This window comes from Apium graveolens, chromosome 5, assembly GCF_009905375.1.
Source record: "Apium graveolens cultivar Ventura chromosome 5, ASM990537v1, whole genome shotgun sequence".
Taxonomy (NCBI): domain Eukaryota; kingdom Viridiplantae; phylum Streptophyta; class Magnoliopsida; order Apiales; family Apiaceae; genus Apium; species Apium graveolens.
Window position 1 is genome coordinate 12,019,280 of NC_133651.1, and position 26,857 is coordinate 12,046,136.

The 26,857-nt window shown below is 36.7% G+C and overlaps 3 protein-coding genes across 3 annotated transcripts in view; 2 read left to right on the top strand and 1 right to left on the bottom strand.

Moving 5' to 3' along the window:
• The first annotated feature begins 425 nt into the window (after positions 1-425).
• LOC141661398 (transcription factor bHLH61-like) lies at positions 426-2,259 on the top strand. Its single transcript, XM_074468400.1, has 4 exons — positions 426-1,109; positions 1,454-1,624; positions 1,721-1,888; positions 2,012-2,259. Exons 1-4 carry the CDS (start codon positions 441-443, stop codon positions 2,096-2,098), a joined length of 1,095 nt encoding a protein of 364 aa, XP_074324501.1. The 5' UTR covers positions 426-440; the 3' UTR covers positions 2,099-2,259.
• Positions 2,260-3,703: 1,444 nt separating this feature from the next.
• LOC141723404 (uncharacterized) lies at positions 3,704-7,329 on the bottom strand. The gene is made up of 2 exons (XM_074525191.1): positions 6,275-7,329; positions 3,704-4,702 (listed from the first exon to the last, which is right to left on the bottom strand). The coding sequence occupies exons 1-2, from the start codon at positions 7,253-7,255 to the stop codon at positions 3,956-3,958; spliced, it is 1,728 nt and encodes a 575-aa protein (XP_074381292.1). The 5' UTR covers positions 7,256-7,329; the 3' UTR covers positions 3,704-3,955.
• A 4,689-nt stretch (positions 7,330-12,018) lies between these two features.
• Positions 12,019-26,857, top strand: part of LOC141659812 (uncharacterized) — a 32,293-nt gene continuing 17,454 nt past the window's right edge. Inside the window, exons 1-7 of the mRNA XM_074466738.1 lie at positions 12,019-12,434; positions 12,610-12,684; positions 14,044-14,248; positions 22,968-23,132; positions 23,181-23,387; positions 24,312-24,318; positions 24,559-25,753. Of these exons, the coding sequence (XP_074322839.1) occupies positions 12,019-12,434; positions 12,610-12,684; positions 14,044-14,248; positions 22,968-23,132; positions 23,181-23,387; positions 24,312-24,318; positions 24,559-25,753 (2,270 nt within the window). The remainder of the gene's footprint in view (positions 12,435-12,609; positions 12,685-14,043; positions 14,249-22,967; positions 23,133-23,180; positions 23,388-24,311; positions 24,319-24,558; positions 25,754-26,857) is intronic.

Sequence of the window (26,857 nt, forward strand, 5' to 3'; positions counted from 1 at the left end):
ATAAAAACCAAAAGAGCTCAGAACTTGGGACATTGAGATTTTTAGAAAAGAGTGGCCATGAAATATAATTTATTCATGCAAAGAATCTGACAGTCTCTTTTTCTGTAGGCAAGATGACAGGGTCTTTTGGAGCTAGCTTCATCTTTACCTGTTTAACACATATTGTGGGTCAAAACTTTCCAGGATATGGGGTTCAAATATATCTTCAGACTGTCTGATTGAAGACTTAGGTGCACAAGAATAGTACTAAAAAATGAAAACTAAGAGAAAGAAAGGTAGATTCCAGATCAATCATGTGCTCTTGCTCATATTTCCCAAAAATAACATAATAAAACATTCTATTATGGTTATATTATATTACATAGTACATTGCTAGTACTATTAGGTATGAGATAGTAGCCCTTTTTTTATATTATAATATATTTCCTTGAACATTCATAATGTTGTCTAGCCTTCAGCTTCAGTCTATGAAGTTTGGTAAGAGTGAAGGAGATCTAAAGATGGAAAGTAGTCAAAATGCTTTATTTGAAGACTGCTTGTCTGCACCACCTCTAAGTGGAGTGAATGAACAACAGTTTTTTCCAAGTTATTTGAGCTGTGGATCTTTTAACTATGAGAGCTTAGATTTGGCTACATCAAATGTTTCATTCTCAGAGCTCATCACTTCATCCCAAATAGATTTTCCTAGCTTTGCATTTCCTTATAATGAGTTCTGCCCTTTCACTAATGGCTATCCAGGGCCAGAGGATGTTATTGATTCATCCTACTTGATCAAGAATGATCAACCTCCATTTCCAGTCCTACAAGATCATGAATTTAAATCAAGACCTGTGGAGGATGGACAAGTTTCTGAATTTCTCTCAAATGATTTTCGCGACAATGTACAGGAAAGGACTAATGGTAGCTCATCAAAGGATCATGAGAAGGATCAAGCTTCTGAAGAGAATGTACTGGTTTTCAATGTGGGATCATCTGATCAAGCCAGAAAGAGAAAATCTACGAAGATTGAAGGGCAGCCCTCTAAGAATTTAATGGCAGAAAGAAGGCGAAGGAAGCGACTAAATGACCGGCTTTCCATGCTCAGATCAATTGTTCCTAAAATTAGCAAGGTTACCCTCTCTCTCTCTCTCTCTCTCTCTCTCTCTCTCTCTCTCTCTCTCTCGCCCCCCCCCCCCCCCTCTCTCTCCCTCCCTCCCCCCCCCTCTCTCTCTCCCTCCCTCCCTCTCTCTCTCTCTCTCTCTCTCTCCCTCTCCCTCTCTGTGATCTCTCTTCCTCCCTCTCTTTCTGTCCCCCTCTCTCTCATTTCCTGGTAAAAGTGTACTGTGTAAGTTCACCACATGACACTGCTTAAAGAGTAGACTAAGGCTAGCCATATGTATGGGTGCATGTGTTTCTTAGAATTAATTCTGTATTTTTCTAAATGATTAACAAAGAATAATGTTTGAACAAGAAGATGGACAGAACATCTATAGTTGGAGACACCATAGACTATGTGAAGGATCTCCAGGAAAAGATCCACAAGCTACAAGAAGAGCTAGATACAGAAGGAGAAGGCAATAAACTGAACTTAGTGGGATCCTTTAACGATAATACATATGAAGCAATTCCCAAAAGCCCGTCTAAGGTATCCTTAGCAAGTGATTGTTATAGACAATTTGTTTAATCTATAATTATCAATTAAGGTTAGTAACATCTCTAAAATACCATATTTTCATATTAGTTTGATGTAGAAAGGAGGGACGGAAGTACAAGGATTGAGATATGCTGTGCAGCAAAGCCCGGATTACTGTTATCAACAGTGGACACTGTGGAAGCATTAGGCCTCGACATTCAACAATGTGTTATTAGTTGCTTTGGTGATTTTTCATTGCAGGCTTCTTGTTCAGAGGTATATTAATTCAAAAACTATGCAACATTTTACTTGATTGCAATTTGCACATATGCTACATGTTACAAGGATTCACAAGATGAGTAAATTTACTTAAATCCGTTCTAAATGATCATATCATAGGCGGTGGACAACCGGAGGTTTATAGGATGTGAAGATATTAAACAAGAGTTATACAGGAATGCAGGCTACGGAGGAAGATGTTTCTAGAAGAGATCCGCGACCATCAACATGACAAACATGTCTGGAAATATTTTCGAGAAGCCGAAGCAAATGGGATGTCGTTATCTATTGTCATATTAGCTGTAACGGTGTTATCGTTTTCTTATTTCTGTTGTTTCACGCGCTAATATGTTTTAATAAAGTCTTATTTCGGTGATTTGGAGTGTTTTTTTAGCATAAGGCAAAGGAGAATGTTATAGTAAACTTAATAAAAAAAAAAGGGATAACGTACCGTCTCCAAGTTGAAGAAAAAGGGTCATATTATTATTAATAAATAAGAATAATTTAGGTTGGCTGAAGATTTAATATAAGATGTGGCACCCAGAGCAACAGAAGTTGGAGAATGTTGTTGAAATGTAGTAGTACATTACTACATTTACATGTGAGAAATCGAGGGGACAGAATATTTTGTGCTTGCTTTAAGCCTTTAAATTGAAGCAAACAAAGTAGGAGTCGCTATTGTATGGCTATATAAGTCCTAAAAGCACTTCAATCAAAAGAGTATGTTTGTAGAAAGGGATGTAGACATTTTGGCGTTTTCTTATTACCAAAATTCCTACACAGTATTGATCATTATTTATATAAAAAGCTTTTGAATCCTTTGTATACAAATTGTACATGAATTTACTGTTTCTACTGCTATTCTCACTGTTAATAAATTATATGGCATAACATCTATCTAATACTAGTACATAATTAAACATAATGCATCTATTCAATGTAAAACTTTAATCATATATATGAAAACAAAGTCATAATCAATGAGCAAATCCAAGCTGTTATATTTAGTACAAGCACCAAAGTACCAGGGTTTTAAGTTAGGGGGTGGTCCGATTATCTACCACTCCAACCAGAACGAAACTTCAATCCATCATCCAATATATAGAGGTCTAGACACACAAGTCCCACATAGAAAAGTTAATTTGAAATGACATTATATGAAGCATATGACAATATATCAGATATCTCCGCAAAACTCATTCATGTCATTTATGCCAACTTGCATGCACCCGGTTTGGTGCCTTCATATTCTAGCCCGTCCTGGAAACCCCCACTCGGCCTACCTAGCCCGCCCATTTGGCTACTTGCTGGTTTGTAACATAGAATGTCAACTTCAATAGTTTGATGGTCAAACAATGTAAAGTATATGTTTATGAAACAAATACAAGCACCAAGTAACAACAACTTTTTTATGTGTTTTGGCTAATTCATAAGAACAGCTAGTTCCTAGTGTTGCTATATCAGTGTCAGGAGAAACTAGAAAGTAACAATGACAGGCTTGAATTGCGTTCACAAAATATTGTACCATTTAGATTGATTTTTCTTGCTTGAAAGAAACCACAATTGGATTTTATTTTAGTATATAGGTTTTATAGCGTATTAAAAGAAATCATAAAGTGGAATATAGATATGTGCCTTCTATGTAGCAGATAACCCTATGAATTTAAAGCTCCACTCCCCAGACTTCACGTCAATTTGAAGCATTTATAACATCAATACAGTTCTTCCCACAGACGAGAGTGACTATTATAGATTGGGTAATCAAACAAAGCCATGTATCCATACTGAAAACTGATCAGAGCCAAAGTTAAATGTATTAAGGGTTTTTTGATTTTTTATTTATATTTGTGGGGATGGGGTGAAGAAACAGCCTAGACATTAAGTTCAACATTCCATATGTCATTTAGCAAAAAAAATCCAGATGTCCAACTTTCCTGATGCTTATATCCATCCCCTAACTGTAAAACTGAATACAAACAGATGTCGTTTCAACTGTGAACTAAGGCTACTTATTTGACTAACTCTCAGGCACTCACTATCAATTTTCAAAGAAAGAGTGATAGTCTATTCATCTTCATTTATATCCTCATCGCTGTAGAGAACATCATCATCATCATCAGGAAAGCTGCTCAAGTCATTGGCCTGCACATGTTGGAACTCTTTTATAGCATCTCTTGCATCAAGCAGCAATGCGTTTTTTGCAGATTCGACAGCATTTTTCTGAACACGGCACTCCTTTCCATCTAGAAGCTTCAGACTGGATTTTGCAACCTTTGCGGCCGCTGCCTTTCTCTTTGCTTCCCTAGCATGTAGCTGGTCAATATATTTTTCATGCGCTGCTTTGTTCTTAATCGGCTTTAGAACTGGCGGACTTTCAAGACTGGTCCCATTCAAGCTATTAAATCGTGAACACTGCATTCTGCGGGCTGAAGAAGATGGCTCTTGGCATCTTCTAAGGAGTTTAGAGTCCCCCTGTTTTGGGGTAGAGTAGTTTACCCCCTGCCGTAAAGCATTGAAAGATGGACTTGCTTCGGGCTCAAGTAAAGAGAATATGTCTGCATTTTGATCTCTGTTAACCTGACACTGCTTTTGCAGTAACTGTCTCGTAGTTTTCTTCACAAGGTGACTCTTTCGTTTAGTGTATCCAGTCCTTTTATTCTTCGGTCTTATTGAATCAAGCAACTTTGAAGCAGAGTATGCAAGGGGTGACGACTTAGGTAATCTTGCTCTTGAACGAGGTTGAGCTTGACGGGGAGTCAGATGGTCAGCATGTATTCTATTAAAACAATCTTGTGCAGATTTACCAGGCACCTACAAGAAAGTTTGTAAGAACTTAATAGGTAGAAGGGTAAAAATGCAGAGAACTAAAATGTTCCATTTATTGAAGACAATCATAATTTATAGCCTACTATGAGGTCATATGTTGGCACATTTAAATTGTGAACTAACTTAAATAAAAATTGGCGAATGCAACAGACGGGAACAATCTGTATTCTGACAAATCCAGATTTCAAATAAAAAACTAAAAAAACTTTGCCCTGTAAAAAATGACTTTGCCCTTTGGTCTTACAAAATAAAATAACAAAGGTGCATAATTGTGAGGATATCACACACGAAGAATTGGATACCAGGGAGGGGTGGGGGAATCCTGCAACAGATATTGCTTGGAAACTATAAACAATAATACCCTCACTATTAGAAGAAATAGAAAGCGAAACTACCCAATTGAGAAATTAAATCGTTTATGGACAGAACAAGTTAATCTTTGAAAAAAAAACACGCGCATTGCGCACATAGTTGCAAATATTGAAAACTACACTATAGTCCAACACTCTCTTTTTTTTTCTTTTGCTGGACATGGGGGCCAAAATTACCTCTAAAACAAAACGAATAAATGAATCTATAAAGAAATAGACAAGAAATTCACTTCAAGCACCCAAAAAAGGTTTGTGGCGATGATGACATCTCAACTGGATCAATACACTTTTGTTTGCTAAAAAAGATCATTTTACTTTAATGAGGCATATTTAATATTTAGCAGAAAGCAACATTAAATCTACTTATTTAGTGAGGTTCCATTCCATTTAAAAAATAGTTTGGTGTGCCTACATTAGCCTCAATTCTCCACTTCCGGAATCATACTTGAAGTTACTTTATGAAAGCTCAAAATCAAATAATGTAAATTTAATAAACACAAAAAACTTTGTCCTAGGTTATCCTTCATTCCCCTTCATCTATTTCCTTTAAAACAGGTGTTTATGACAGCTCGAAATGTTTTTAGGGAGGGCACAGACCTATCCTTACCAATGGGCAGGTCCACCGCTGGTTATACACTCCTACGTAATGGTTCATAATGTTTGCAGATGAAAGAAACTCAAAGTGCGAAGGACATTGCTTTGAATTTACCTTTATTGATCTATTAGAGTCACAGACTAACAGTGATTGCAACAAGGGTTACCTAGAATGAAAAACAATCCGATTTACAAGAACACGAGTACTACCCTTTTCAGCTTGAATATCAATGACCAAAAGTTCCATTGATCTTTGATTTTATCAACCCCTTTGTATAAAATTATAAGTTTAAATTTATACACTACTGAACATCTAGTTTTGTAAATTGTTAGTTTTTCTTGCTAAACTTGGCAGAAAAAAGTTTGCACGGTTGATAAAATGTCAGATTAGAAATATTATGCATCACAAGCTTGGTGCATTTCAGATAGACTTTAGTTTCATGAAACATACTTACGGTTTGCAGCTTATACAGTGATGGATAACGTACATGCCAGACAAAACAAAGACTATGCGGTCTGAAAATGGAATGCACAATAAATATATAACGAGCCAGCACAATACATGTATACGGAGCCAAAGAATAAGAATTACCATTTTAGCAACTTTCTTCCAAAAGTGAGGAGTGGGGTTGGCAGCATAATAAGCTTTCTGCAATGCTTCATTTTGCTCCTTAGTCCACCCAGAAGCTGTTCCCTGATTTTCACAGCCATCTTCAACTTGATTCCTTTTCCTCTTAACTCCAATGCTCTTCTGTTTTTCCACAACAGCCCTTGCCACTCTTTCCGCTCGGGCCTTCACGGGAGCTTTACTAGTAGCCCCCACTGTTTCTTGGTCAGATAACCCTAAACCTGATTTAGAAACCCTTTCAACACTCAAAGACCCACCGTTTTCCAAAACCTCAGCTTCCGAATCCTTCTCAGCTCCATCAATTCCAATCCCGGTACACTTCTTACCAACTTTTCGAGCATTTCCCGGGTCTGAATTGCCTGTCTTCTTCGTCTCACCTGCAGCTAAACCAATCACCACATCTGCACTTAGTCGATTAGACAGCCCCCCTTTCCCGAACAAATTAGCTCTCACCTTTATCTTCTTACCCCTCGTATCCTTGCCCTCTCTCCTCAACTCATCGAAATTCAACCGTGAACTGACATTTTCTTTACCAGACAACCTCGAAGATCTTCGTAAAAAGCTCGAACCATCACCACCAGCCTCCAATTTCTCAGATCTTTCAAAACCCCCATTCTCCTTCTCACACCCCTCTTTCGCAATTTTCGATTCTTTCAACACATTCCCAGCTCCAGAATTCCCCAATTGCGATGCTTTCACACACTCCTTCGGGGTTGAGACACAAGAACTAGCTTCAAAGAAAGATCCCATTGTTCCCTTTCGTCCAAGAATTGGGGTTTTCGGGTCCTCCGATTCGTTTTGAGTTTTTTTCGCAAGAAGCCTCGAAGATCTTCTTAAAACGGAGGTGGGTTCGGCTTGAATCATTGTATTGTTGCCAAGAAACCTCGGGGAGCGTCTTAAAACGGTGGCGGTTTGGTCTTGCTTCTTGGAATTTCGTTGCGGCATTTCGACAAACACCTCTCTGCGTTTCAAATTGGGTTTGGTGGATAAGAGGGGGAAATTTATAATTCAAGCATTCAAAATAGTTGAATTTATGCGCACGTGAACGTAGACATTTGGACGTTTGGGCTAGGGTCCAATTCAATCTGTATATGTTTCAGGCCCATGTTGGTTTTACACATGGTTCGTGACTAGTTAAGTATTAAGCCCGCTCATGGTATAAAATCTTATTTCAAATTTGGGAAACATATTTCATCCAAATAAATGATTCCCTACAGATTTACGATACATTTATTTTGAAAAGGTCCACATTATCATTTATACTGTATATATTTAGAGAGAATATGTTATTAACAATAAAAAATAATCATATTTTAAGTATCGTCATGATATGATCATATATGTGTTGTATGATATTTTTTGAAAAACAGAAATTACTGCGAACGGCGAAGTCAGCATGTAATACACAAAGGGGCACGCAATAAAAATTTTATATAGCTGGAAAAATTTTGTTCCTTTTAGTTTTGGTAACCGAATATAACTAAACAAATAGAACTGAAAATATTGGGGGCGCATACTGGTATATTATGTATTGATATTATCAAATTTGTGTATCATATGCAAAAAAAATATTATTTTTAAAAAAGCTGGGGGCACGTGCATTTCAATTCCCCCACATGGCGCCGCCTCTGATTCTAGCTGCGAAAAGAGCCATCAGTGAACTTTCTTCTATTTCAGGAAAAGTTAGATTGACTCTTAGACCTGTTGATATTTTGGTAAACAGCTTAAATAGAGAAAAACATATATGTATTGATCTCAAATGAGTTTCCCCACTTAGCCGTTTTTGTAATAGGTGTTTATAGTTGGTCAGACGGTAACTAAGGCAGTTGAAGAAAATTTTAACAAGTATGATCATACTTGAAGGATAATCAACACAATTTTATACAGTTTACTTTTGATATATTTGAATGTTTGATTACTGATATAGTTAAATTTATGAGAATAGTATAGAAAGTCATGAATAGGAATGCAATGACGGCGGGATCGATTGAACACGTGTTTTGACGATTAGGTTTTGTGATTTTAATAGGTTTGTTGACGTAGCTTGTTGCCCAAAAAAAGAAAAAATAAAAACCATATTTCAGACCAGAACAAAAAGCAAAGATACTTTTATAACATCCAAATTTCAATTCAAATAAAATACAACCTGTTTTGCCAAAAGTATATATATTACTAAAATCCATATTTAGGTGATTATATGGGATTTAATCTTTTAAGAATTTTAGAAAATCTAGATATATTCAGTCGAATATATTTAACAAAAAGTTTAAAATTTATTTTCAAGTTGGGTGTTTTCAATTTAAATTTTAAAATTCATTAAATTGTGGTATATTTATTTCAATTTTAAATAATATTAAAATCTGACCATTTAAAAAAACTACTATATTTGATTTGTTTTAAAATGGGTAGGGTGATAATCATTGTTTTTTACTTATCTGTACAGGTCTCGGGCCCATTTTAGGTTTAAATTGTTTATGGTGACAAGTTAGCACACTCACGATAACAATTTCAATTATGATATTGTTTAGTATAAAAACTTTTTCTGAATCAGGGGCCATCCAGAAAAAATGATATATTAAAAAATCGAAAGTTGAGATACTTGTATAATTTTTAGATTTCAGTTCATAAAAAAAGGAAAAAAATATTTTTCGCCAAAATTATATTTTTTCCCAAAACTCAGATTTAGGTAACTATATACTATTGAGGCTTTAAAATTTTCAAATTCAAGTGCACTTAATAGGGTATATTTAACAAAAAAAAATTATTAGTCTTTCAAAATTGGTGATAACAATTTTATTTTTAAAAATAATATATATTGTCGATATTCAAATTAGATTTTAAAAAATATGATGGTTTTAAGAAATCTACCGGTGCATCTATTTTTTTTTAAAATCAACTTAAATTTTAGGAGATTTTGGTAAATTTACTTTCAAACAGACTCAACTCAAAGAAGCGTGATTGTGTGTAGCATCATTTCGATTGCCCCTATAACTAAAACTAGTTTTATATCCATAAACGGTTGTTAATTAATTAAAAATTATATTTAATATAATACTATCATACTTTCATACTTATAAATTCAGACTGTATAATATGAATAATTTAATTGCTATCCAAAATGGATTTCAAATTTGGGATATAATTGACTATAAAGTATAAATCAATCAATAATAATGCACCATGTATTTACATAAATTTCATCAACAAAAGTATTTAAAATTATCAAATCACCGATATCACATTATTTAAGATCAAATTTTTATAACTAATTTGATACCTATAGCACTACTCCTATAATATAGTCTTTTTGATAATTAGTAAGTGCATGTTTGGGTATTTACATTTCCCACTTATATGGCCTAACATCTCATTCAGTGTTTTGAAGCCTATTTGGCAAAAAATGAAAAAGCTAGTATCCTAGTCATTTTGGGCCAAAATGAGAAAGTAAGACTAGTTAACTTTCCGGTTTTCTTATTACGGTTCTTCCTTCTTTCTTGAATATTGAAATTAATATTTGCTCCATCTCAATTTATTTGTCCTGGTTAATTTTTGATGATTAAATTGACTCAAATTTGACTAAAAATTTCACATATTATATTATTGAAAATATTTATAAAAAATATATTAGAAGAAAGTATGTTTAATCTACTTTAATCGATCTTTTTAGTTTTTCAAAATAATTAAAGAATGAGTTTTTATTAACGGTCAAAATTTGGTCTATTTGACTACCAATATTCAATCAAGATAGTTTTTATTCATATCTGTTGTTATCTTTATTATTTTTTTACCAGTTAATATTTCAAAATTATTGTTTTTAGATTTTGTCCTTTTTAATCTTATAATCATGTAATTAAATTTTTATATTAACAATTTTATTTTAAAAAATATAAGTTATAAATTATGATTTATCAAATACATAGAAAACTTAACAATTTTATAAGTAAAATTATCCAAACACCTAAATAACTTATATATTATGACTCATCAAATACATAAAAAACTTAACAAATTTATAAATAAAATTATCCAAAAATAACGTAAAAGTAATAAATTACATACACTTTTCAACTTTAAGTAATAAGTTATATTTTGTAAAAAAATCTCAAAAAGGCCCTAAATGTTACACCAACGTATAAAAATCTAAAACGAAAAATGTTTGGCTTCGTAGAATCCAAGCATCCGGCATCGACGAGCAACATATTTTTCACAAAAATCTACTGAAAACCCGGATTCGATCGGGACAAAAACTCGACCCGATAAAGGCGCAAATTTACGGTAATTTTTAATAAATATTCAATTAATTTTTGGATAAATTTATTTTATCTAAATTTATTTTAAAAATAATATAATTATAAAAAAGTTAAAAAAATTATATTAAAATTATTTTAAAAATATCTAGCAGTTCAGCCCCATCCGACTAGAGCCGACAATTTCGTACACGACACGAAAACGACACGAAAATAATCGGTTTGGATTGACATTTTTGGTACACGAACACGAAAGTACACGGATGAATTTAGTGTCGGTTTTGGGTTTACACTTGGGTACTCGACACGAAATGAAAGTATACGAAATAAATAAACATTTAAATAAATATATCAAAATTATATGAATACATACATCTTACAATAATATCTTACATATAATATTTATAGGAAATAAATATAAAATAGATTCAAATTTAAATTTCATAAGACTTGACTGCACTTGAGTCTTTATGACTTAATGACTTAAGAATCGACTAATAAAAAGTTAATATTTAAATATATATTCTATTTATCTTTATTTTTATTATTCAATTTAAAATCACACGAAACACGACACGAAACGTACACGAAATGAAGGTACACGAACACGAAACGAAACGAATTCTTAACGGTTCAGGATTGGGTTAGGCCTTCATGATACAAAACACGAAAGTACACGACACGAAAGTACACGAAACGAAGGAATTGCCAGCTCTACATCCGACCATATTCATTGGGCCAAATAGCCTAGTTAGTTTAAACAAAAGTCGGTTTAATCCGGTCCAGCCCCTGATTTCAAAAAAAGTCTAACCCGGTTCGCCCCGATATCGACATGATCAGGTTTTTTAGAAAAAATGACAAAAATACCTCTTTTTAAAGGGTTTGTGACAAGAATACCATTTTTTGAAATGTTTGGCCAAAAATACCTACCCCATTCATATTTTAAAATTGGATGTTACTAATACGCATATTAGAAATGGGTAACTTGTGTAAAAAATAAAAAAAAATAAAATAATAATTTTAGATACGCATTCATGAGATGCGTATCATAACTTTCCAATACATGTAACGCATGTCAGTAATGTGTATCATGTTTCTGTTCTTTTTTTTTATTTTTTTAGTTTATTTTTATATTTTTTAAAATAATACTCATTTCTTAAATGCGTAATAGTCTTACCTATTTCTCAAATGCGTATAAGAAATGTATTTCAGGCCATATCTTTCAAAAAAGTGGTATTCTTTGTTATAGCCAAAATTTGGTAATGGATCATTTCGGGTAAACTGAAATCAAATTGGGGCAAAAGGATGAAGGGTTAGGTTTGAGGCCGTAACGCATGAGGGGGGGACGCTTTCCTTTAATGAAATGCAAGATATGGACTATGTTTGGGTTTAAGCTACAACATAACAGAAGTGGACGCGTCTTAGGGGTAAGGCGTGCCCTAGTTAAGTGGAATGCACTACATGGCTTGTTTGGATGAACAGACTTGCCCACGCCCAGAACAAGGCAAAGGGTTTGTCCTCGCTCCGGGCTTGTCCTCGCTCAAGACAAGGCCAATGGCTTGTCCTCGCTCTGGGTTTGTCCTTGCTCAGGAAAAGGGAAAGGGCTTGTCCTCGCTTTGGGCTTGTCGTCGCTCCGGGTTTTTCCGCGCTCCGTACTTGTCCTCGCTCAGGACAAGACAAATGGTTTATCCTCGCTCCGGGCTTGTCCTCGCTCCGGGCTTGTCCTTGCTTCGGTCTTGTCCTCACTCAGGACAAGGCAAAAGGCTTGTCCTAGCTCCGGGCTTGTCCTTGCTCAGGACAAGGCAAAGGTCTTGTCCTCGCTCTAGGCTTGTCCTCGCTCTGGGCTTGACCTCACTTCGGACTTGTCCCAGCTCTGGGTTTGTCCTCGCTACGAGCTTGTCCTCGCTCAGAACAAGTCAAAGGGCTTGTCCTCGCTCAGGACGACGCAATGAACTTGTCCTCACCCGGGACAAGGGAAACAAGAACAACCTCAGTACAAGGAAAATATGGAGAAAGTAATGAAGATTATTTTTACTAACATATTTGTTGTAGGTACTATTTCAAGAATTCCTTCCTTGAGTCGGTCAAGGAGGGGGATGCCCGTGAAAAGTTTGAAAGCCTCGAAGGGTATGCCTGAAGATTGAAGGTTTCCTCCTGTATTCAACGGGTGTCCTCATTTAGGATGCGGGGTGAACATTGGCGTGTGCTTTGGGAGATCTGTTCTTGTATTCAACGGGTGTCCTCGTTGGAGAACTTTGAAGTCATCCTGCACTTTGCACCCAAGAGTTTGGGATCACCTGTCCTGTTATCTAGTGGGTTATCCTCATTCGGACGCGCCCGGGATTTGGGGTGAACCGGGGCTATACCTGCGTCCGTAAATCAAGGGAGATAGCTGTAGCGGAGTGTTATCTTTGCGTAGGGAGATGCACTATCCTTGAAGTCCTACGATTACGAGCGGGTCTTGGGCCTTCGCGGTTGGGCCTCATAGTTGGACATTCCTAAAACTAGCGGAAGATGGATTCTGGAGGGACTTCTACCGGGCCTAGGAATGAGAGTATAAGCCCATTAGATTTCTTGTTCCCCAAGAACTACGTCAGGCTTGATCCCTATATAAAGGGTACGTAGGCACATTGAGAGGGTAAGAAGTTGAGAGCTGATAAGGAGCCACCACTTACCCTAATCAATCTCAGCCACCAATTAACGCACAATCACCACACACCACTTGATTTTACGGCAAAGAACCACCGTCACAGATCTTGATTCCAGTGAGAAACTTCAAATTTTATATTTACCAGATTCCTCTGTCAACAAATTGGCGTTAGAAGGAGGGGTGCTGATCAAGATTGTAATCTTAGGAGGAAAAGATGTCTTACAATCGTGATGAAAGTTCTTATGATGGAAGTGATAAAAGATTTGAAGGAGATGGTGAGGGAGGCTACACTCAGCATGAACCCTACGTGCCCAGAAACGTAGTAAATCCTCCATAAGCCCCGAACGTGAGAGGAACACCACCAGTTCTCATCAGCAACGCTGATATCTTGGAGCAACTGTATCGCATGGGGATACTTTCAACAACTTTAACTCGAGGTTGAACACGGTGGAGCGTCGTAATACAAGGAAAGGCCGTGGCTTCCCCGTCACGGTCATGCTGTGGAGAAATCCCCCATGGTCGAAGGAAACACCCACGATGTTAGTGGCCAAGCTAATAAAGGAAACCCTCAAATCCCTCCATGACGCCTGGAGTATTCTGATGATGTTGAGCCCATTGTGGAACTTGTCGACGAGGACACTGATGGAAGATAGAGGCCTTGTATCGACAATCAGATTGATCCACATCCTCATAGGTCTAGACGTACGATGGATGAGCGTCGTCGTGCGAAGAATATCCACAATCAAGATGAGGAAAGAAGAGATTTTTCAACTCTGAAGAAAAGACTTGGTATAAGGTTGGAAGATGATGATTTGAGGATGTTGTTATTGATATAGAAAAAGGAAGGTAATGATGGAGAAGCGAGTTCCCGTGACACAACGTATGTGCCCCTTACATACCCAAGGGATGATAGGGTGTGACACAGGGAACACGAGCGTACACGTCCACGTGGAAGATTTGGAAATTATGGTAGGAGTTATCAAAGGAGTGGTTATGGAAGGAATGGATATCAGCGAGAAAGAGTGCCATATCATGGAAGACGTGAGGGCGTGCCCTCAGCTGGAGAAGCCCCCACCATTTTTCCTATAGCTTCTCACAGCGCTACGGGCAATGGATCGAGGACGCGTCCTCATTGGGTAGACGATGTCCGAATTCAAGATATATTGTAAAATAATGGCGAGGCTCAGAGACGCGACCAAGAGATAACTCATGTACAAAGGGAGGTTCAAAATCAGGATGGTAATATATCGCAGCCACAGCCTCACGGAGAGGGGCGGCAAGATCCACTGGTACACCCTGGGGTAACCAGGGGGAACAGCAACAACACCAACAACCAAATATTCAAACCATCTCTGAAGTTGAAACGTTCAATGTGGGTGATTTTAAGAGGTTGCTCAACCATCTTGAAGGAGGAAGAGTGACAATAACTGCGCAAGCTCCATCCCCCTTCTCCGATGTTGTAAGGGAACCGCGGTTACCCGCTGGATACGGGAACACGACCAATGACTTATGTTTTAATGGAAAATCCGACCATGTGGAATTCCTGGGACGCTTCAACATTGAAATTGATGTATATCAAGTACCGGACTTAGCACAATGCCGACTTTTGGCAGCCACTTTTTTTTAGAGAAGGGGCTTAACAATGGTTTTAGAAACTTGTGTCAGGAATTATCATATTGTGGGAATAAATGAAAACTTTGTTTTTGACTCAGTTCCAAGCCGATGTGAAGTATACTCCGCCTATTACCACCTTGGAAAATATAAAATAGAAAGAAGGAGAAAGTTTTACTTCATACTTCAAGAGGTTCAATGCAGAGTCTACCTTGGTGAGAGGTGCAACAGACGAGACAATGAAAATACTTCTCATAGTTGGTCTGTGCGTGGGAGGATTTTTGGAAACACTTGCAAGGAAAAGACCTTGTGTCATTAGCTGACATACTTAAGCAAGCTGAGTCCTTCAAGGCAATCGAGCAATCGCTTGCTGAGACCAGAAAGAATGATAACACATGCAAGTCAAAGGGACGAGCTAAGAGGAGAGAAAGATCTGCAAGTCCAGAGTATTGACGAAATGCTCGAAGTCCCAATAGAGTCAATGCTACCAGCTCGCGAAGATAATGAAGCCCATGGTCGAACTTTTAATATGGGAAAATGGTTCAAGGATCAGTATTATTGAGGAGGTTATGATGGAGCATGAAGGAGATGTGGTGCAACGTGAAGTGAATGGAGAATGTTAAAAGCAATTGATGATATCAAACATAAACTATCATAAATTCATTTCAGAACTTATACAACAACGAATGTTGATGACAACATCAACGGAGGATGAAATATCAACGGATGATAGGATATCAACGGATGATGATTTCAACGAATGGCGATGTCAATCGATAATGAAATCAGTATTTATCACATAAGTTGATCTTTGAGGAGGAGAAGGAAACATGAATTTCAAGTGGGTGAAGGACTTTATCTCTGAAGCAATAGTATAGGTTTTCTTGTTTTTAATAGAATATGATTTCTTATACATTGGTAGTTGTGCTCTATATAAAGCACGGATTAGGTTCATGCTATATGCATTGCGACATTGTTAAATCTTTCATATAACCTAGCAGCTCTCAAGGATATTTGTTCATCCTTTTCGAGAGAGTACTTGTGTAATAAGTTTTTATAAGATTAATATAAAAACTGTTGATTTTGTTGAAGCTTTCTAGAGTTGATTATATTAACTGTATTAACCCCACTCTACAGTTGATTAAGGGCTTAACAATTGGTATCAGAGTTTGCTGTTAACGTACAAACAGTTTAAGATATGAAGATTAATCAACCATGTCAGACGAAGGAGAAGAAGAAATATAGAATCTGGATCCGAAACCACAACCCCCAGCCACATCACAGATACGCAACAACATGAGTAAGTATGAAACAATCAAGGTGCCCATCCTGAAAGTGTATGAATATCCAGTCTGGAAAGTCAGGATGGTCATATGCTTGGAAGCCACAGATCCTGAATATCTGAACAGGATCTATGATGGTCCTCACAAACCAATGAAAGTAGTTGTTTCGCTTGCAGGAAAACCCTAACTGAGATCTATGACAGATTTCAGAATTTGCTGACTGACTTATCCCTTGTCAACAAAGAATATGATTTGGAGGATTCCAACTTGAAGTTCCTACTTGCTCTTCCTGAAAAGTAGGACTTTAAAGTCACATCAATCAGGGATAACTATCAACTTGACATCACACCTCTAGATGAGATCTATAGAGTTCTGAAAACTCATGAACTAGAGATGGAGCAAAGGAGCAAGAGGAAAGGATCAAAAGCTAGACTAGTTGCACTCAAAGTTGAAGAGAAGCCAAATGAGAAAGCTAGAAGGAAAAGCTACTCCAAAGGGAAAACCATGATTGCTAAGTCAGATACTGAATCATCAAATTCTGATGATGACTCAAATACTGATACTGAATCAGATATTGATAGTGATCACAACAACAATGAAGATATGGATCAAATGGCTGCCCTACTGGTTAAAAGCTTCAAGAAGATGTTCTACAGAAACTTCAAGAAAGGGAGGAGATTTTCCAGAAAAAGTTCCAGTTCCTCAAACTCTGATTAGAGGAACAACATAAGAGATACTGATTGGAAGGAAGCTAGATCTGGAAAACCTGACAAGTCAAAAGAGAAATGTTACAACTGTGATGGACTTGAACACTTTGCAGCTGACTACAGAAAACCCAGAGCTGAGAAGAAACAAGCTTTGATCTCAAAGAAGAGAAACTGAGATGATTCATCAGACTCGGATGATGGGATCAATTATGCTCTCATGGAAAATGCTAATGTTGAGACCGACAATGCTGAATTAAAGGTACCTCAGTCTACTCTTACGTTTGATACTGATGATATCTATTAATTAAGATTATTTCTTAAGACTCTGCATGTTAGTTTTAGGGATCAAACCTTATAGAACAATAGAATCAAGAGTGAAAACTATGTGCTTAATAAAATGAATGATTACCTAGAAACTGAGTTGCTTTCCATGCTAGAAATTCAAAAAGAAAAAGATAATATTGTTTATGTTAAAGAAAAATTGTTAGAAAAACATGCTTATCTAGAAAAGGAGCTAGCTAAAGAAAGAAAAGTCATTAAACTTTGGACTAACTCTGGAAAAGCAACCCAGAAAATCTTAGAGAATGGTTGTTGGGGATCAGGATATTCAGGTAGATCTAATTCTGATAAGAAAAGTGGAGAAGAAACTGAGAAAACAGAATCAATAAAAACTGATAGTCAGGTCAAATTGAACAAGGTTCAAACAAAGACCATTAAGTTTAATCCTAGTGCTGATAATGTTAAATCAATTCATGAGGAAGGTACTGCCTCAACACCTAGATCAAACTTAATTACTGAAAAGAGTGAACAAGTTCACATAAACTCAGTAAATATTGGTTCTTAGATTACAGACTCTATATGCTTTACCAACAACATATCCAACAAAAAAATTTTCATCTGCTTTAGCATCAAACTTTCCATTTTGATCAGTTTGATTTCTCAAGATATAACATTTGCAGCCAAAGAAATGAAGAAAATTTAGAGCTGGTTTCTTGTTCTTGAACAATTGGTAGGGTGTCATACACTTTGCTTGATTAACTAAAGAAATATTATGAGTGTAGCATGCAGTATTTACAGCTTCAGCCCAGAAGTATGTTGGTAACTTTGATTCTTCAAGCATTATCCTTGCAGCTTCAATAAGTGATCTGCTCTTTCTTTCCACTACTCCATTTTGTTGTGGAGTTCTTGCTGCTGAAAACTCATGCATAATCCCATTATCTTCACAAAATGCTCTCATAACAGAATTCTTGAACTCAGTTCCATTGTCACTCCTGATTCTTCTAACTTTGAAATCTGGATGATTGTTGACTTGCCTTATGTGATTGATGATGATTTCACTAGCCTTATCTTTAGACTTTAGGAAATATGTCCAAGAGAACTTTAAGAATTCATGTACAATTACTAGGCACAATATTTTCCTTGAGATGGACAACACTTTGACTGGTCCAAACAAATCCATATGTAGCAATTGCAGAGGTTCTTCAATTGTTGAATCAAGCTTCTTCCTGAATGATGCTTTAATCTGTTTCCTTTCTGGCAGGCATCACACAGTCCATCCTTAGAAAACTCCACTTGAGGAATACCTCTAACCAGTTCTTTCTTGACAAGCTCATTCATTGTCTTGAAGTTTAGATGGGACAACTTCTTGTGCCACAACCAACTTTTGTAATATCCGGGATATATCGTGTAATTATTGTTGCTATTATATAATTATTATATGTGTTCAGTATCTATTCTGTGAGCTAATTGTTAAGTGTTATATGTACTTGAATATTCGAAAATAATATTAATTGAGTATTTTAATTTTTATATGTCCAAAATAAAATATAGATAATTGTCATATCTTCCTAATTATTTTTATGTTGATTTATAGATTTATAAGAATCATATGAAATTTTTAAAATCTTTTTCCGGGTAATTAAAATTTATTTTATAAAAACGGGAACCAACCGACGTCAACCGTTGTTACGTTTTTGGAACCCGAAACTCTTTCGAGAACTCCTTCCTAACCTAATTGTAATATTCCGAGCATTTTCCATGTTTCGACTTTTTCGATCCGGCGTACGGTTTGTCATGCGCGGGTCCCGGCGCAACATTTTCGATACAATATTCGTTTCGGTAAATCAATAAAACCCGTATTTTCGATAAACGGGAGCTTTTTATTAAACTATCCCAATTATCACTTCGTAGTACGTGTAACTGGGTGCTGAGACCAAGACCGCAGTACAAGCTGTACTGATTTGGATAATTATCCCGAAAACCGATACCATTTGGATCAGTTTTTATAAATAAACGTACCATTTTATATCCGGAATGATCCAACGGGATACTAATTTTCCGTAATTATAAATAGCCTTTTACCGTATTTTATTTCGTATAAAAATCATTTGCAGACAGATAATTATATAATTTTACAGAGAAAAATCTTATATTCATAAATGTTCTAAGAATCAAACAGCAAAACGAAGGCGTTACCGATCTCTGTTTTTAAAGCTTGAGTAACCAAAACGAAGGATTTGAGGTGTTCTATCAGATTCTGAGCTTTGTTTCACTGCAGAATCAAAGGTTTAATTTCTAAACATTTATTTATTTTTGAATTTATTTTATTAAAAATATGAATTTTTGTTCGGATGATTGTTTGTATGATTTGATGATTGCATGTTGTAGAGCTTGTTTTCCTGATGATTTTCATATGTCATACGTCTGATTTGGAGTTCAATAACATGTTCAAATTTGAGTTTGATTTTCGAATTTTAAAATTAGGGTTTATAACCCGTATGAATGTTCTTAATTGAAATTTGGGGGTTTCTTATTCTGTGATAGATTGATGTTGTGTTATAGTGGGTTGTGTTCTCTGTGAAATTAGCAATCCAGTCGTATAAGTTTCATGAACCAATGAGGTCTGTAGAGAAGGGAGTTGTGTTTTGAATATTTTCGATGTTCGCCGGAAACCGGCGATGTTCTTGGCCAATTTCCGGCCAAAACATGAATGATTATAATGATTTGATTGCATTAATATGTTCCTGGTGAGGTGTAGTTGTGATCTGGACAGTTTGGCGGCCTGAGGTGGCCGGAATCGTGTTCTCCGGCCACACTCCGGCGAAGTCGACGGCGGAGTTGGTAAAATTGCAAACAGGCCCCTGTAGTTTTAAAAACGATGCAGTTAGGTCCCTGAAGTTTCCAGACTTTGCAAAAATAGGATTCCTGTTTTAAAAATGTTTAAAAATCATATTTCCCATTTATTTTTATTATAAAAATTCGTTTTTAATTTCTGAAAATTCTAAAAATTATTATTTTAATTCCGAAAATTATTTTTAATTCACAAATAAATCTGAATTAATTAGTTAATTAATTTCAGTTAATTTTTAATTAATTAATTAGTTAATTAATTCGAAAATTAATTGATTAATTGATTTAATTAATTATTAATTGATTTTTAATTAATTATTTAATTAGATTTAATTATTAAAAATGATTTAAAAATTCTGAAAAATAGTTTCGAGCTTTAAAATATTATTCTAAATTATTTTCAAGGCTCGATAATTATTCTAAAATTGTTTCGGAGCCAGAATTGGCCAACCGAACCCTGTTTATTAACCCGAAATTGATCCAACGACCCGTTTTAATTCCGAAAAATGTTTTAAAAATTATTTTAAATACCCGAAAGCACATTAATGACCCGAGACTTCTTTATAAATGATATGTCATTGATTACGTGATGTATTATGTGTTATACGTGACCTGTTGTTTGACTATCGGTCTATATATTCGGTGTTTACTTCGTTATTGCATAGATTTCAATCCGTTAATCGGATTTGGGTAAAACGAAGGGTAGATAGAAGTGTGTGTTGAATAGAACTCTATGAGTTGATGATTGATAGATACTTATGATATGTGAGCAGAAAAGGCAAGACGTAGGAAAGGAAAACAGATAGTTGAAGAGTAAGACGGTTGTGATTGGAAGTCAGTGCAGAGTAGTAAGCTAATACCAGGCAAGTGTTCTGAACTTTCTCGAGACATTGTAATTCTTGATAGTCTTGTTGACATTGCAAGTGCTTTGAAGCACGGAAACCTAAACCCTGATTTCAGTTATTGTTCTTGAGCCATGAACCATATTCTTTCTAAGCCATTGATTATTGTAAACCCAAACTCGAACCTCAAGTATACGATACTATTCCATAAATACATGCAAACAAAATCCCAAACACTGAACTGAATTACTTGTACATTCAACCATTGTATCCTATATTTTGAGAGCCCAAATCTTTGAAACCCTGAAATATTGATTCTTTTGTTATCCAATTCTTTCATTACCCAACGTTCAAGCTTTTAAACTACTTATTTGATCCTTACAAAGATTGAAAACCTTTCATTGTTAAACACTCATTGTTGTTAATGATTTTGGTTATTGTTTATTATTGCATATTCTGTTATTATGTTAAAATTGGATTGTTTTTATAAAATTGTGGACCAGATTCGTGGTTGAGGAAGCTGAGCTAGTAGGCTTCTTTTGGGATAATTTAAGTTTGTAAAAGTTTGTATTAATGTTTGATACTCAGTGTGAGTTTGAAATAGTTGGGATTTGAACGATTTGTAATATATTAGTGTGTTTGGCTTGTGTGCATACTTTAACCTGTTGCGGTCCGTGGTAGTTGATAAGTAGGGTCACTGCATATATTATTATTATCTTTATTATTGTTATAAGCAGGTTATAATTAAGGTGTGTGTGTGGACCCTAAACTTCTGACCCGGGTTTGGAGGGCGCCACAGGTTTGGTATCAGAGCTACAGGTTATAAGTCACTGACACAAGCCTAGGTTAACGGGAATGGGTAGAGGGTTAAGATTAGAAGTAAGGCATAGGATGAGAGAACGTTGAGAGGTTGAGTGCTTCGTTATATCGGGTATTAGTATAGTTTGTGTTATGGAATGAGATTCTTATATTGCGATATGATTTCATATAGCAGAGATGGTCGACTCTTTTATTCCGGTATCAGCTGATCACTCAGAGCCTTCAGTTGGAGTGCCGTTTTCGCATCCACGTCCTGTTGTTCCACCAGCATTGGTTATTCTACCTCCACCGGTGTTGCAGCCCGTGCCACTGCAGGCTATTCCACCTCCAGGCATGAGGCCACCTGTCAGAGGACCCCCACCAGCTGATTCAGATTCCACTGGGCATTCAGTAGCGAGTGCCCCATTCCAGTCTACATTGCCCCCAGTTCCTTATTACCGGTATGAGGCTCTTCTATTGGAGCGTGATTCCTTGTTGGCTCAGATTAGAGAGTTACAGCATATCATCAGGACTACATATGTTGATCGTGGTGTGAGGGAGCTTCAAGAGGAGATTCATGTGACACGGAGGGTTTTTGAGGCTAGGTTACATGGAGCTACACTACCTGGAAGAGGCCCTGATGCACTGCTGGGCTGGGCTACTGAGGTGATGGAGGACTTTGAGAGACTGGCAGGACCAGAGTTTCCTTGGAGCTGAGTTAGAGATTTTGAGATGAAGATGCTGAGTAGTGTTGTTATGATTATGTAGTATGGATAGTAGTGTGTAGTGTGTATCAGTAGACTCTTGAGTTGTATTTATAGACTAGCTATGCTGACTAGTGAGTAGGTTGTTGTACCCTTTTTGCTTTTACTTTCGAAGCGTCTTTACGCTTGTACTACCCTAAAACTTTTGATCTATATATATCAGTACCTTTTTCCTTTCCAGCACTGTCATTTATTTTACTGCACCTGTTTTACCTTACCTTATTCATTGCACCAGTTATACCCTGTGATGCCATGTACCCTGTTTTCCATAACTGCTTATATTCTGTAAAGAAGCATGCAATTTATTTAATTACCACTGTTTTAAAAAAAAAGAGATATTCCTGTTTTACAAAACTTTTCTTCTATGCAAGTATTTGATTCAAAAGCTAAATAAATTGATTGATTCTTTACAGAAAATGCCTCCCAAAAGAAATACCCGCACCAACACCCGAAATGAAGAAACCAACAACAACAACAATCAAGATGATACAAACCCGAATGTGAACCCAGGACCTATGGACCCAGCAATAGCCCAGATTCTTCAAATCTTGGCCCAACAAACAGTTCACCTAGCACAAAAACAACAAAGACAGACCAATCCCCAGGTAACTTTCAAAACTTTTCAGGCAATAAACCCACCAGAATTCAAGGGTTCCTTAGAGCCAATTGAAGCAAATGTTTGGTTAAAGGAAATAGAGAAGGCATTTGCCTTAGTAAAAGTAAAGGAAGAACAGAAGGTTGAGTTTGCAAGTTACTATCTGAAGAATGAAGCCACCTATTGGTGGGAGATGGTGAAGACATTGGAAGGTACGGATGTTATTACTTGGGAAAGGTTCAAGGAATTATTTCTAGAAAAGTATTTCCCTCAGTTTGTTCAGGATCAAATGGAGCTGAAGTTTTTAGAGTTAAAGCAAGGGAATATGTCGGTAACAGATTATGAGGGGAAGTTTGAGGAATTGTCAAGGTATGTGCCGTCGTATGTTGATACTGATAGAAAGAAAGCTAAGAGATTCCAGCAAGGCTTGAAGCCATGGATCAGAGGGAAGGTAGCTATTTTTGAATTAGATACCTATGCCGGGGTTGTACAGAAGGCTATGATCGCAGAGACGGAGAGTGAGATGTTCCAGAAAGATAAGGAAAGCAAGAAAAGGAAAGTTGAAGGAAGTGAGGGTCAATCACAAACAGGGAAGTTTCCAAATTTTAAGAAGGGCAAGTTTCAGCCAGGGAGAAATTTTAATTTCAGGAGACAAAATACAGGAGACGGAGGCCAGGGCAATCGTCCAGCTAATGTGAATCAGCCGAATCAGTTGAGATTAACTTTTCCAGATTGTCAAGTATGTAGAAAGAAGCATGGAGGAGTTTGTAACAAGTTGAATGTGGTATGTTTTAAATGCAACCAGAAAGGGCACTACTCGAGGGAGTGCCGAAATCAGCCAGCAAGAGAACCAGCAAATAAGGATCAGCCTATCCGGAATCCAGCAGTAAAGGTTCCAGTCATTGGATTTACATGCTTTAAATGTGGGAAGCCAGGACATATGGCCAGGGATTGCAAGACACCAGCCCCAGTCAGTAATGTATTGAGGATTATGGGATCTACCCCAACAGTGAATGAGACTTCAAGGGCTAGAGTTTTTGACATGTCGGTGAAGGATGCGATCCAGGATACGGATGTCGTGGCAGGTATGCTTAATGTGAATTCTTTATGTGCCAAAGTGTTAATAGACTCGGGAGCAACTCGATCGTTTGTTTCACAAGATTTTATTAGTAAATTAAACTGTCCAGTTGAGTGCTTAAATGAAATAATGACTGTGGAATTAGCAAATCAAGAACGTGTAACTGTAAACCAAGTTTGTGGAAATTGTGAGATTGAGATTTCTGGTAGTAAGTTTTGTGTAGATTTGATACCATTTAAGTTAGGAGAATTTGATGTGATATTAGGGATGGATTGGTTATCTAAGCATGATGCTCAGATAGATTGTCGAAATAACAAAGTAATGGTGAAAACGCCAGACGAAAGAATAATAACGTTCAAAGGTCAGAAACAAATAAGGAAATTCTTAACAATGATTCAAGCCAAGAAGTTACTACGACAAGGATGTGAGCATTTCTTAGCATATGTAATCGACAGAAGTCAGGAGCCAGCAAAACTTGAAGATATTCCAGTAGTGAATGAATTTCCAGACGTATTTCCCGACGAGTTACCAGGACTTCCTCCAGATAGAGAAATTGAATTTGCGATCGACTTAGAACCTGGAACAGAACCGGTGTCCAAAGCCCCGTACAGAATGGCGCATGTTGAGATAAAAGAGCTAGCAAGGCAATTGCAAGAATTGTTAGAGAAAGGAGTAATTAGACCCAGCGTATCCCCGTGGGGAGCCCCGGTATTATTTGTCAAGAAGAAAGATGGAAGCATGAGACTGTGCATTGACTATAGGGAACTCAACAAGCTGACAATCAAGAACAAGTATCCGTTACCCAGAATCGATGATCTGTTTGACCAATTGAAGGGAGCCAAGTACTTCTCCAAAATTGATTTAAGATCGGGATATCATCAACTAAAGATCAAGCCAGAAGATATACCAAAGATAGCTTTCAGAACAAGGTATGGGCATTATGAATTTCTAGTGATGTCTTTTGGATTGACCAATGCCCCAGCAGCGTTTATGGACCTGATGAACAGAATTTTTAAGGAATATTTGGATAAGTTTGTTATTGTGTTTATAGACGATATTTTAATCTATTCCAAGACGGAAGAGGATCATGCGGAACATGTGAGAACGGATTTGGAGATTTTAAGGAAAAAGAAGTTATATGCTAAACTCTCGAAGTGTGAGTTTTGGCTACAGGAAGTTCAGTTCTTAGGACACATAGTCAGTAACGAAGGGATCAAAGTGGACCCGATAAAGATCGAAGCAATTATGAATTGGGAGAGACCGAGAACACCCACTGAGGTAAGAAGTTTCCTAGGATTGGCGGGATATTATCGTCGATTTGTTCAGAATTTCTCAAGGATTGCCACATCATTAACAAAGCTTACACGAAAGAATGAAAAGTTTATATGGAACGACAAGTGCGAAGAAAGTTTTCAGGAGTTGAAGCGAAGATTAATCACGGCACCTGTTTTGTCACTTCCAGACGATCAAGGGAATTTCGTAATTTATAGCGATGCTTCTCATAAAGGATTAGGATGTGTTCTTATGCAGCACGACAAGGTGATTGCTTATGCATCAAGGCAATTGAAACCACACGAACAGAAATATCCTACTCATGACTTGGAGCTAGCAGCTATAGTTTTTGCTTTGAAGATTTGGAGACATTATTTGTATGGAGAAAAGTGTGAGATTTTCACGGATCACAAAAGTTTGAAATATATATTTACCCAGAAGGAACTTAATATGAGGCAAAGGAGATGGTTAGAATTGATCAAGGATTATGATTGCTCGATTAATTATCATCCCGGTAAGGCGAACATTGTAGCAGATGCGTTAAGTCGGAAGGAAAGGTTAAATGTGTTATCTGTACCTGAAGAAATATATAAAGAATTTCAGAAATTAGAATTGGAGGTTAGAATTTGCAAGCCTAAGGAAGCAAAAGTGTACAGTATGATTTTCCAACCAGAGTTATTGGAGAAAATAAAGAAATGCCAGAAAGAGGTAATGGATCAAGATATAAATAGTTTGGTAGGTGAGGAATTATGCACGCAACAAGATGATCAAGGTATTCTTAGGTTTTCTTCAAGAGTTTGGATTCCACCAGTGACGGAGTTAAAGAATGAAATTTTACAAGAGGCACATAGTTCAAGATATTCCATCCATCCAGGGAGTACCAAAATGTACAGAGATTTAAAGAAGAATTATTGGTGGCCAAATATGAAGAGGGAAATTGCGGAATGGGTTAGCAAATGTTATACCTGTCAGAGAGTTAAAGCAGAGCATCAGAGACCAAGCGGATTGCTACAGCCATTGGAGATTCCAGAATGGAAGTGGGAACATATTACCATGGATTTCATAGTTGGATTACCAAGGACAAGGGCTAATCATGATGCCATTTGGGTTATAGTGGATAGACTTACCAAGTCAGCTCATTTTCTGCCTATAAATGAAAGATTTTCGCTCGACAAGTTAGTCCATATGTACCTAAAAGAAATTGTAGTTCGTCATGGAGTTCCAGTGTCTATCGTATCTGATCGAGATCCAAGGTTTAATTCAAGATTTTGGAAGAGTTTTCAAGAATGTTTGGGAACAAAATTGAATATGAGTACGGCCTATCACCCGCAGACGGACGGCCAAAGTGAAAGAACAATCCAGACAATCGAGGACATGCTACGTGTTTGTGCTATTGATTTCAAAGGAAGTTGGGACGAGCATTTACCCCTGGTAGAATTTGCTTATAACAACAGTTATCACACCAGCATTGGGATGCCACCTTATGAAGCCCTTTATGGACGTAAATATAGATCTCCATTATATTGAAACGAAGTAGGAGAACGCAAAATACTCGGACCTGAATTGGTGCA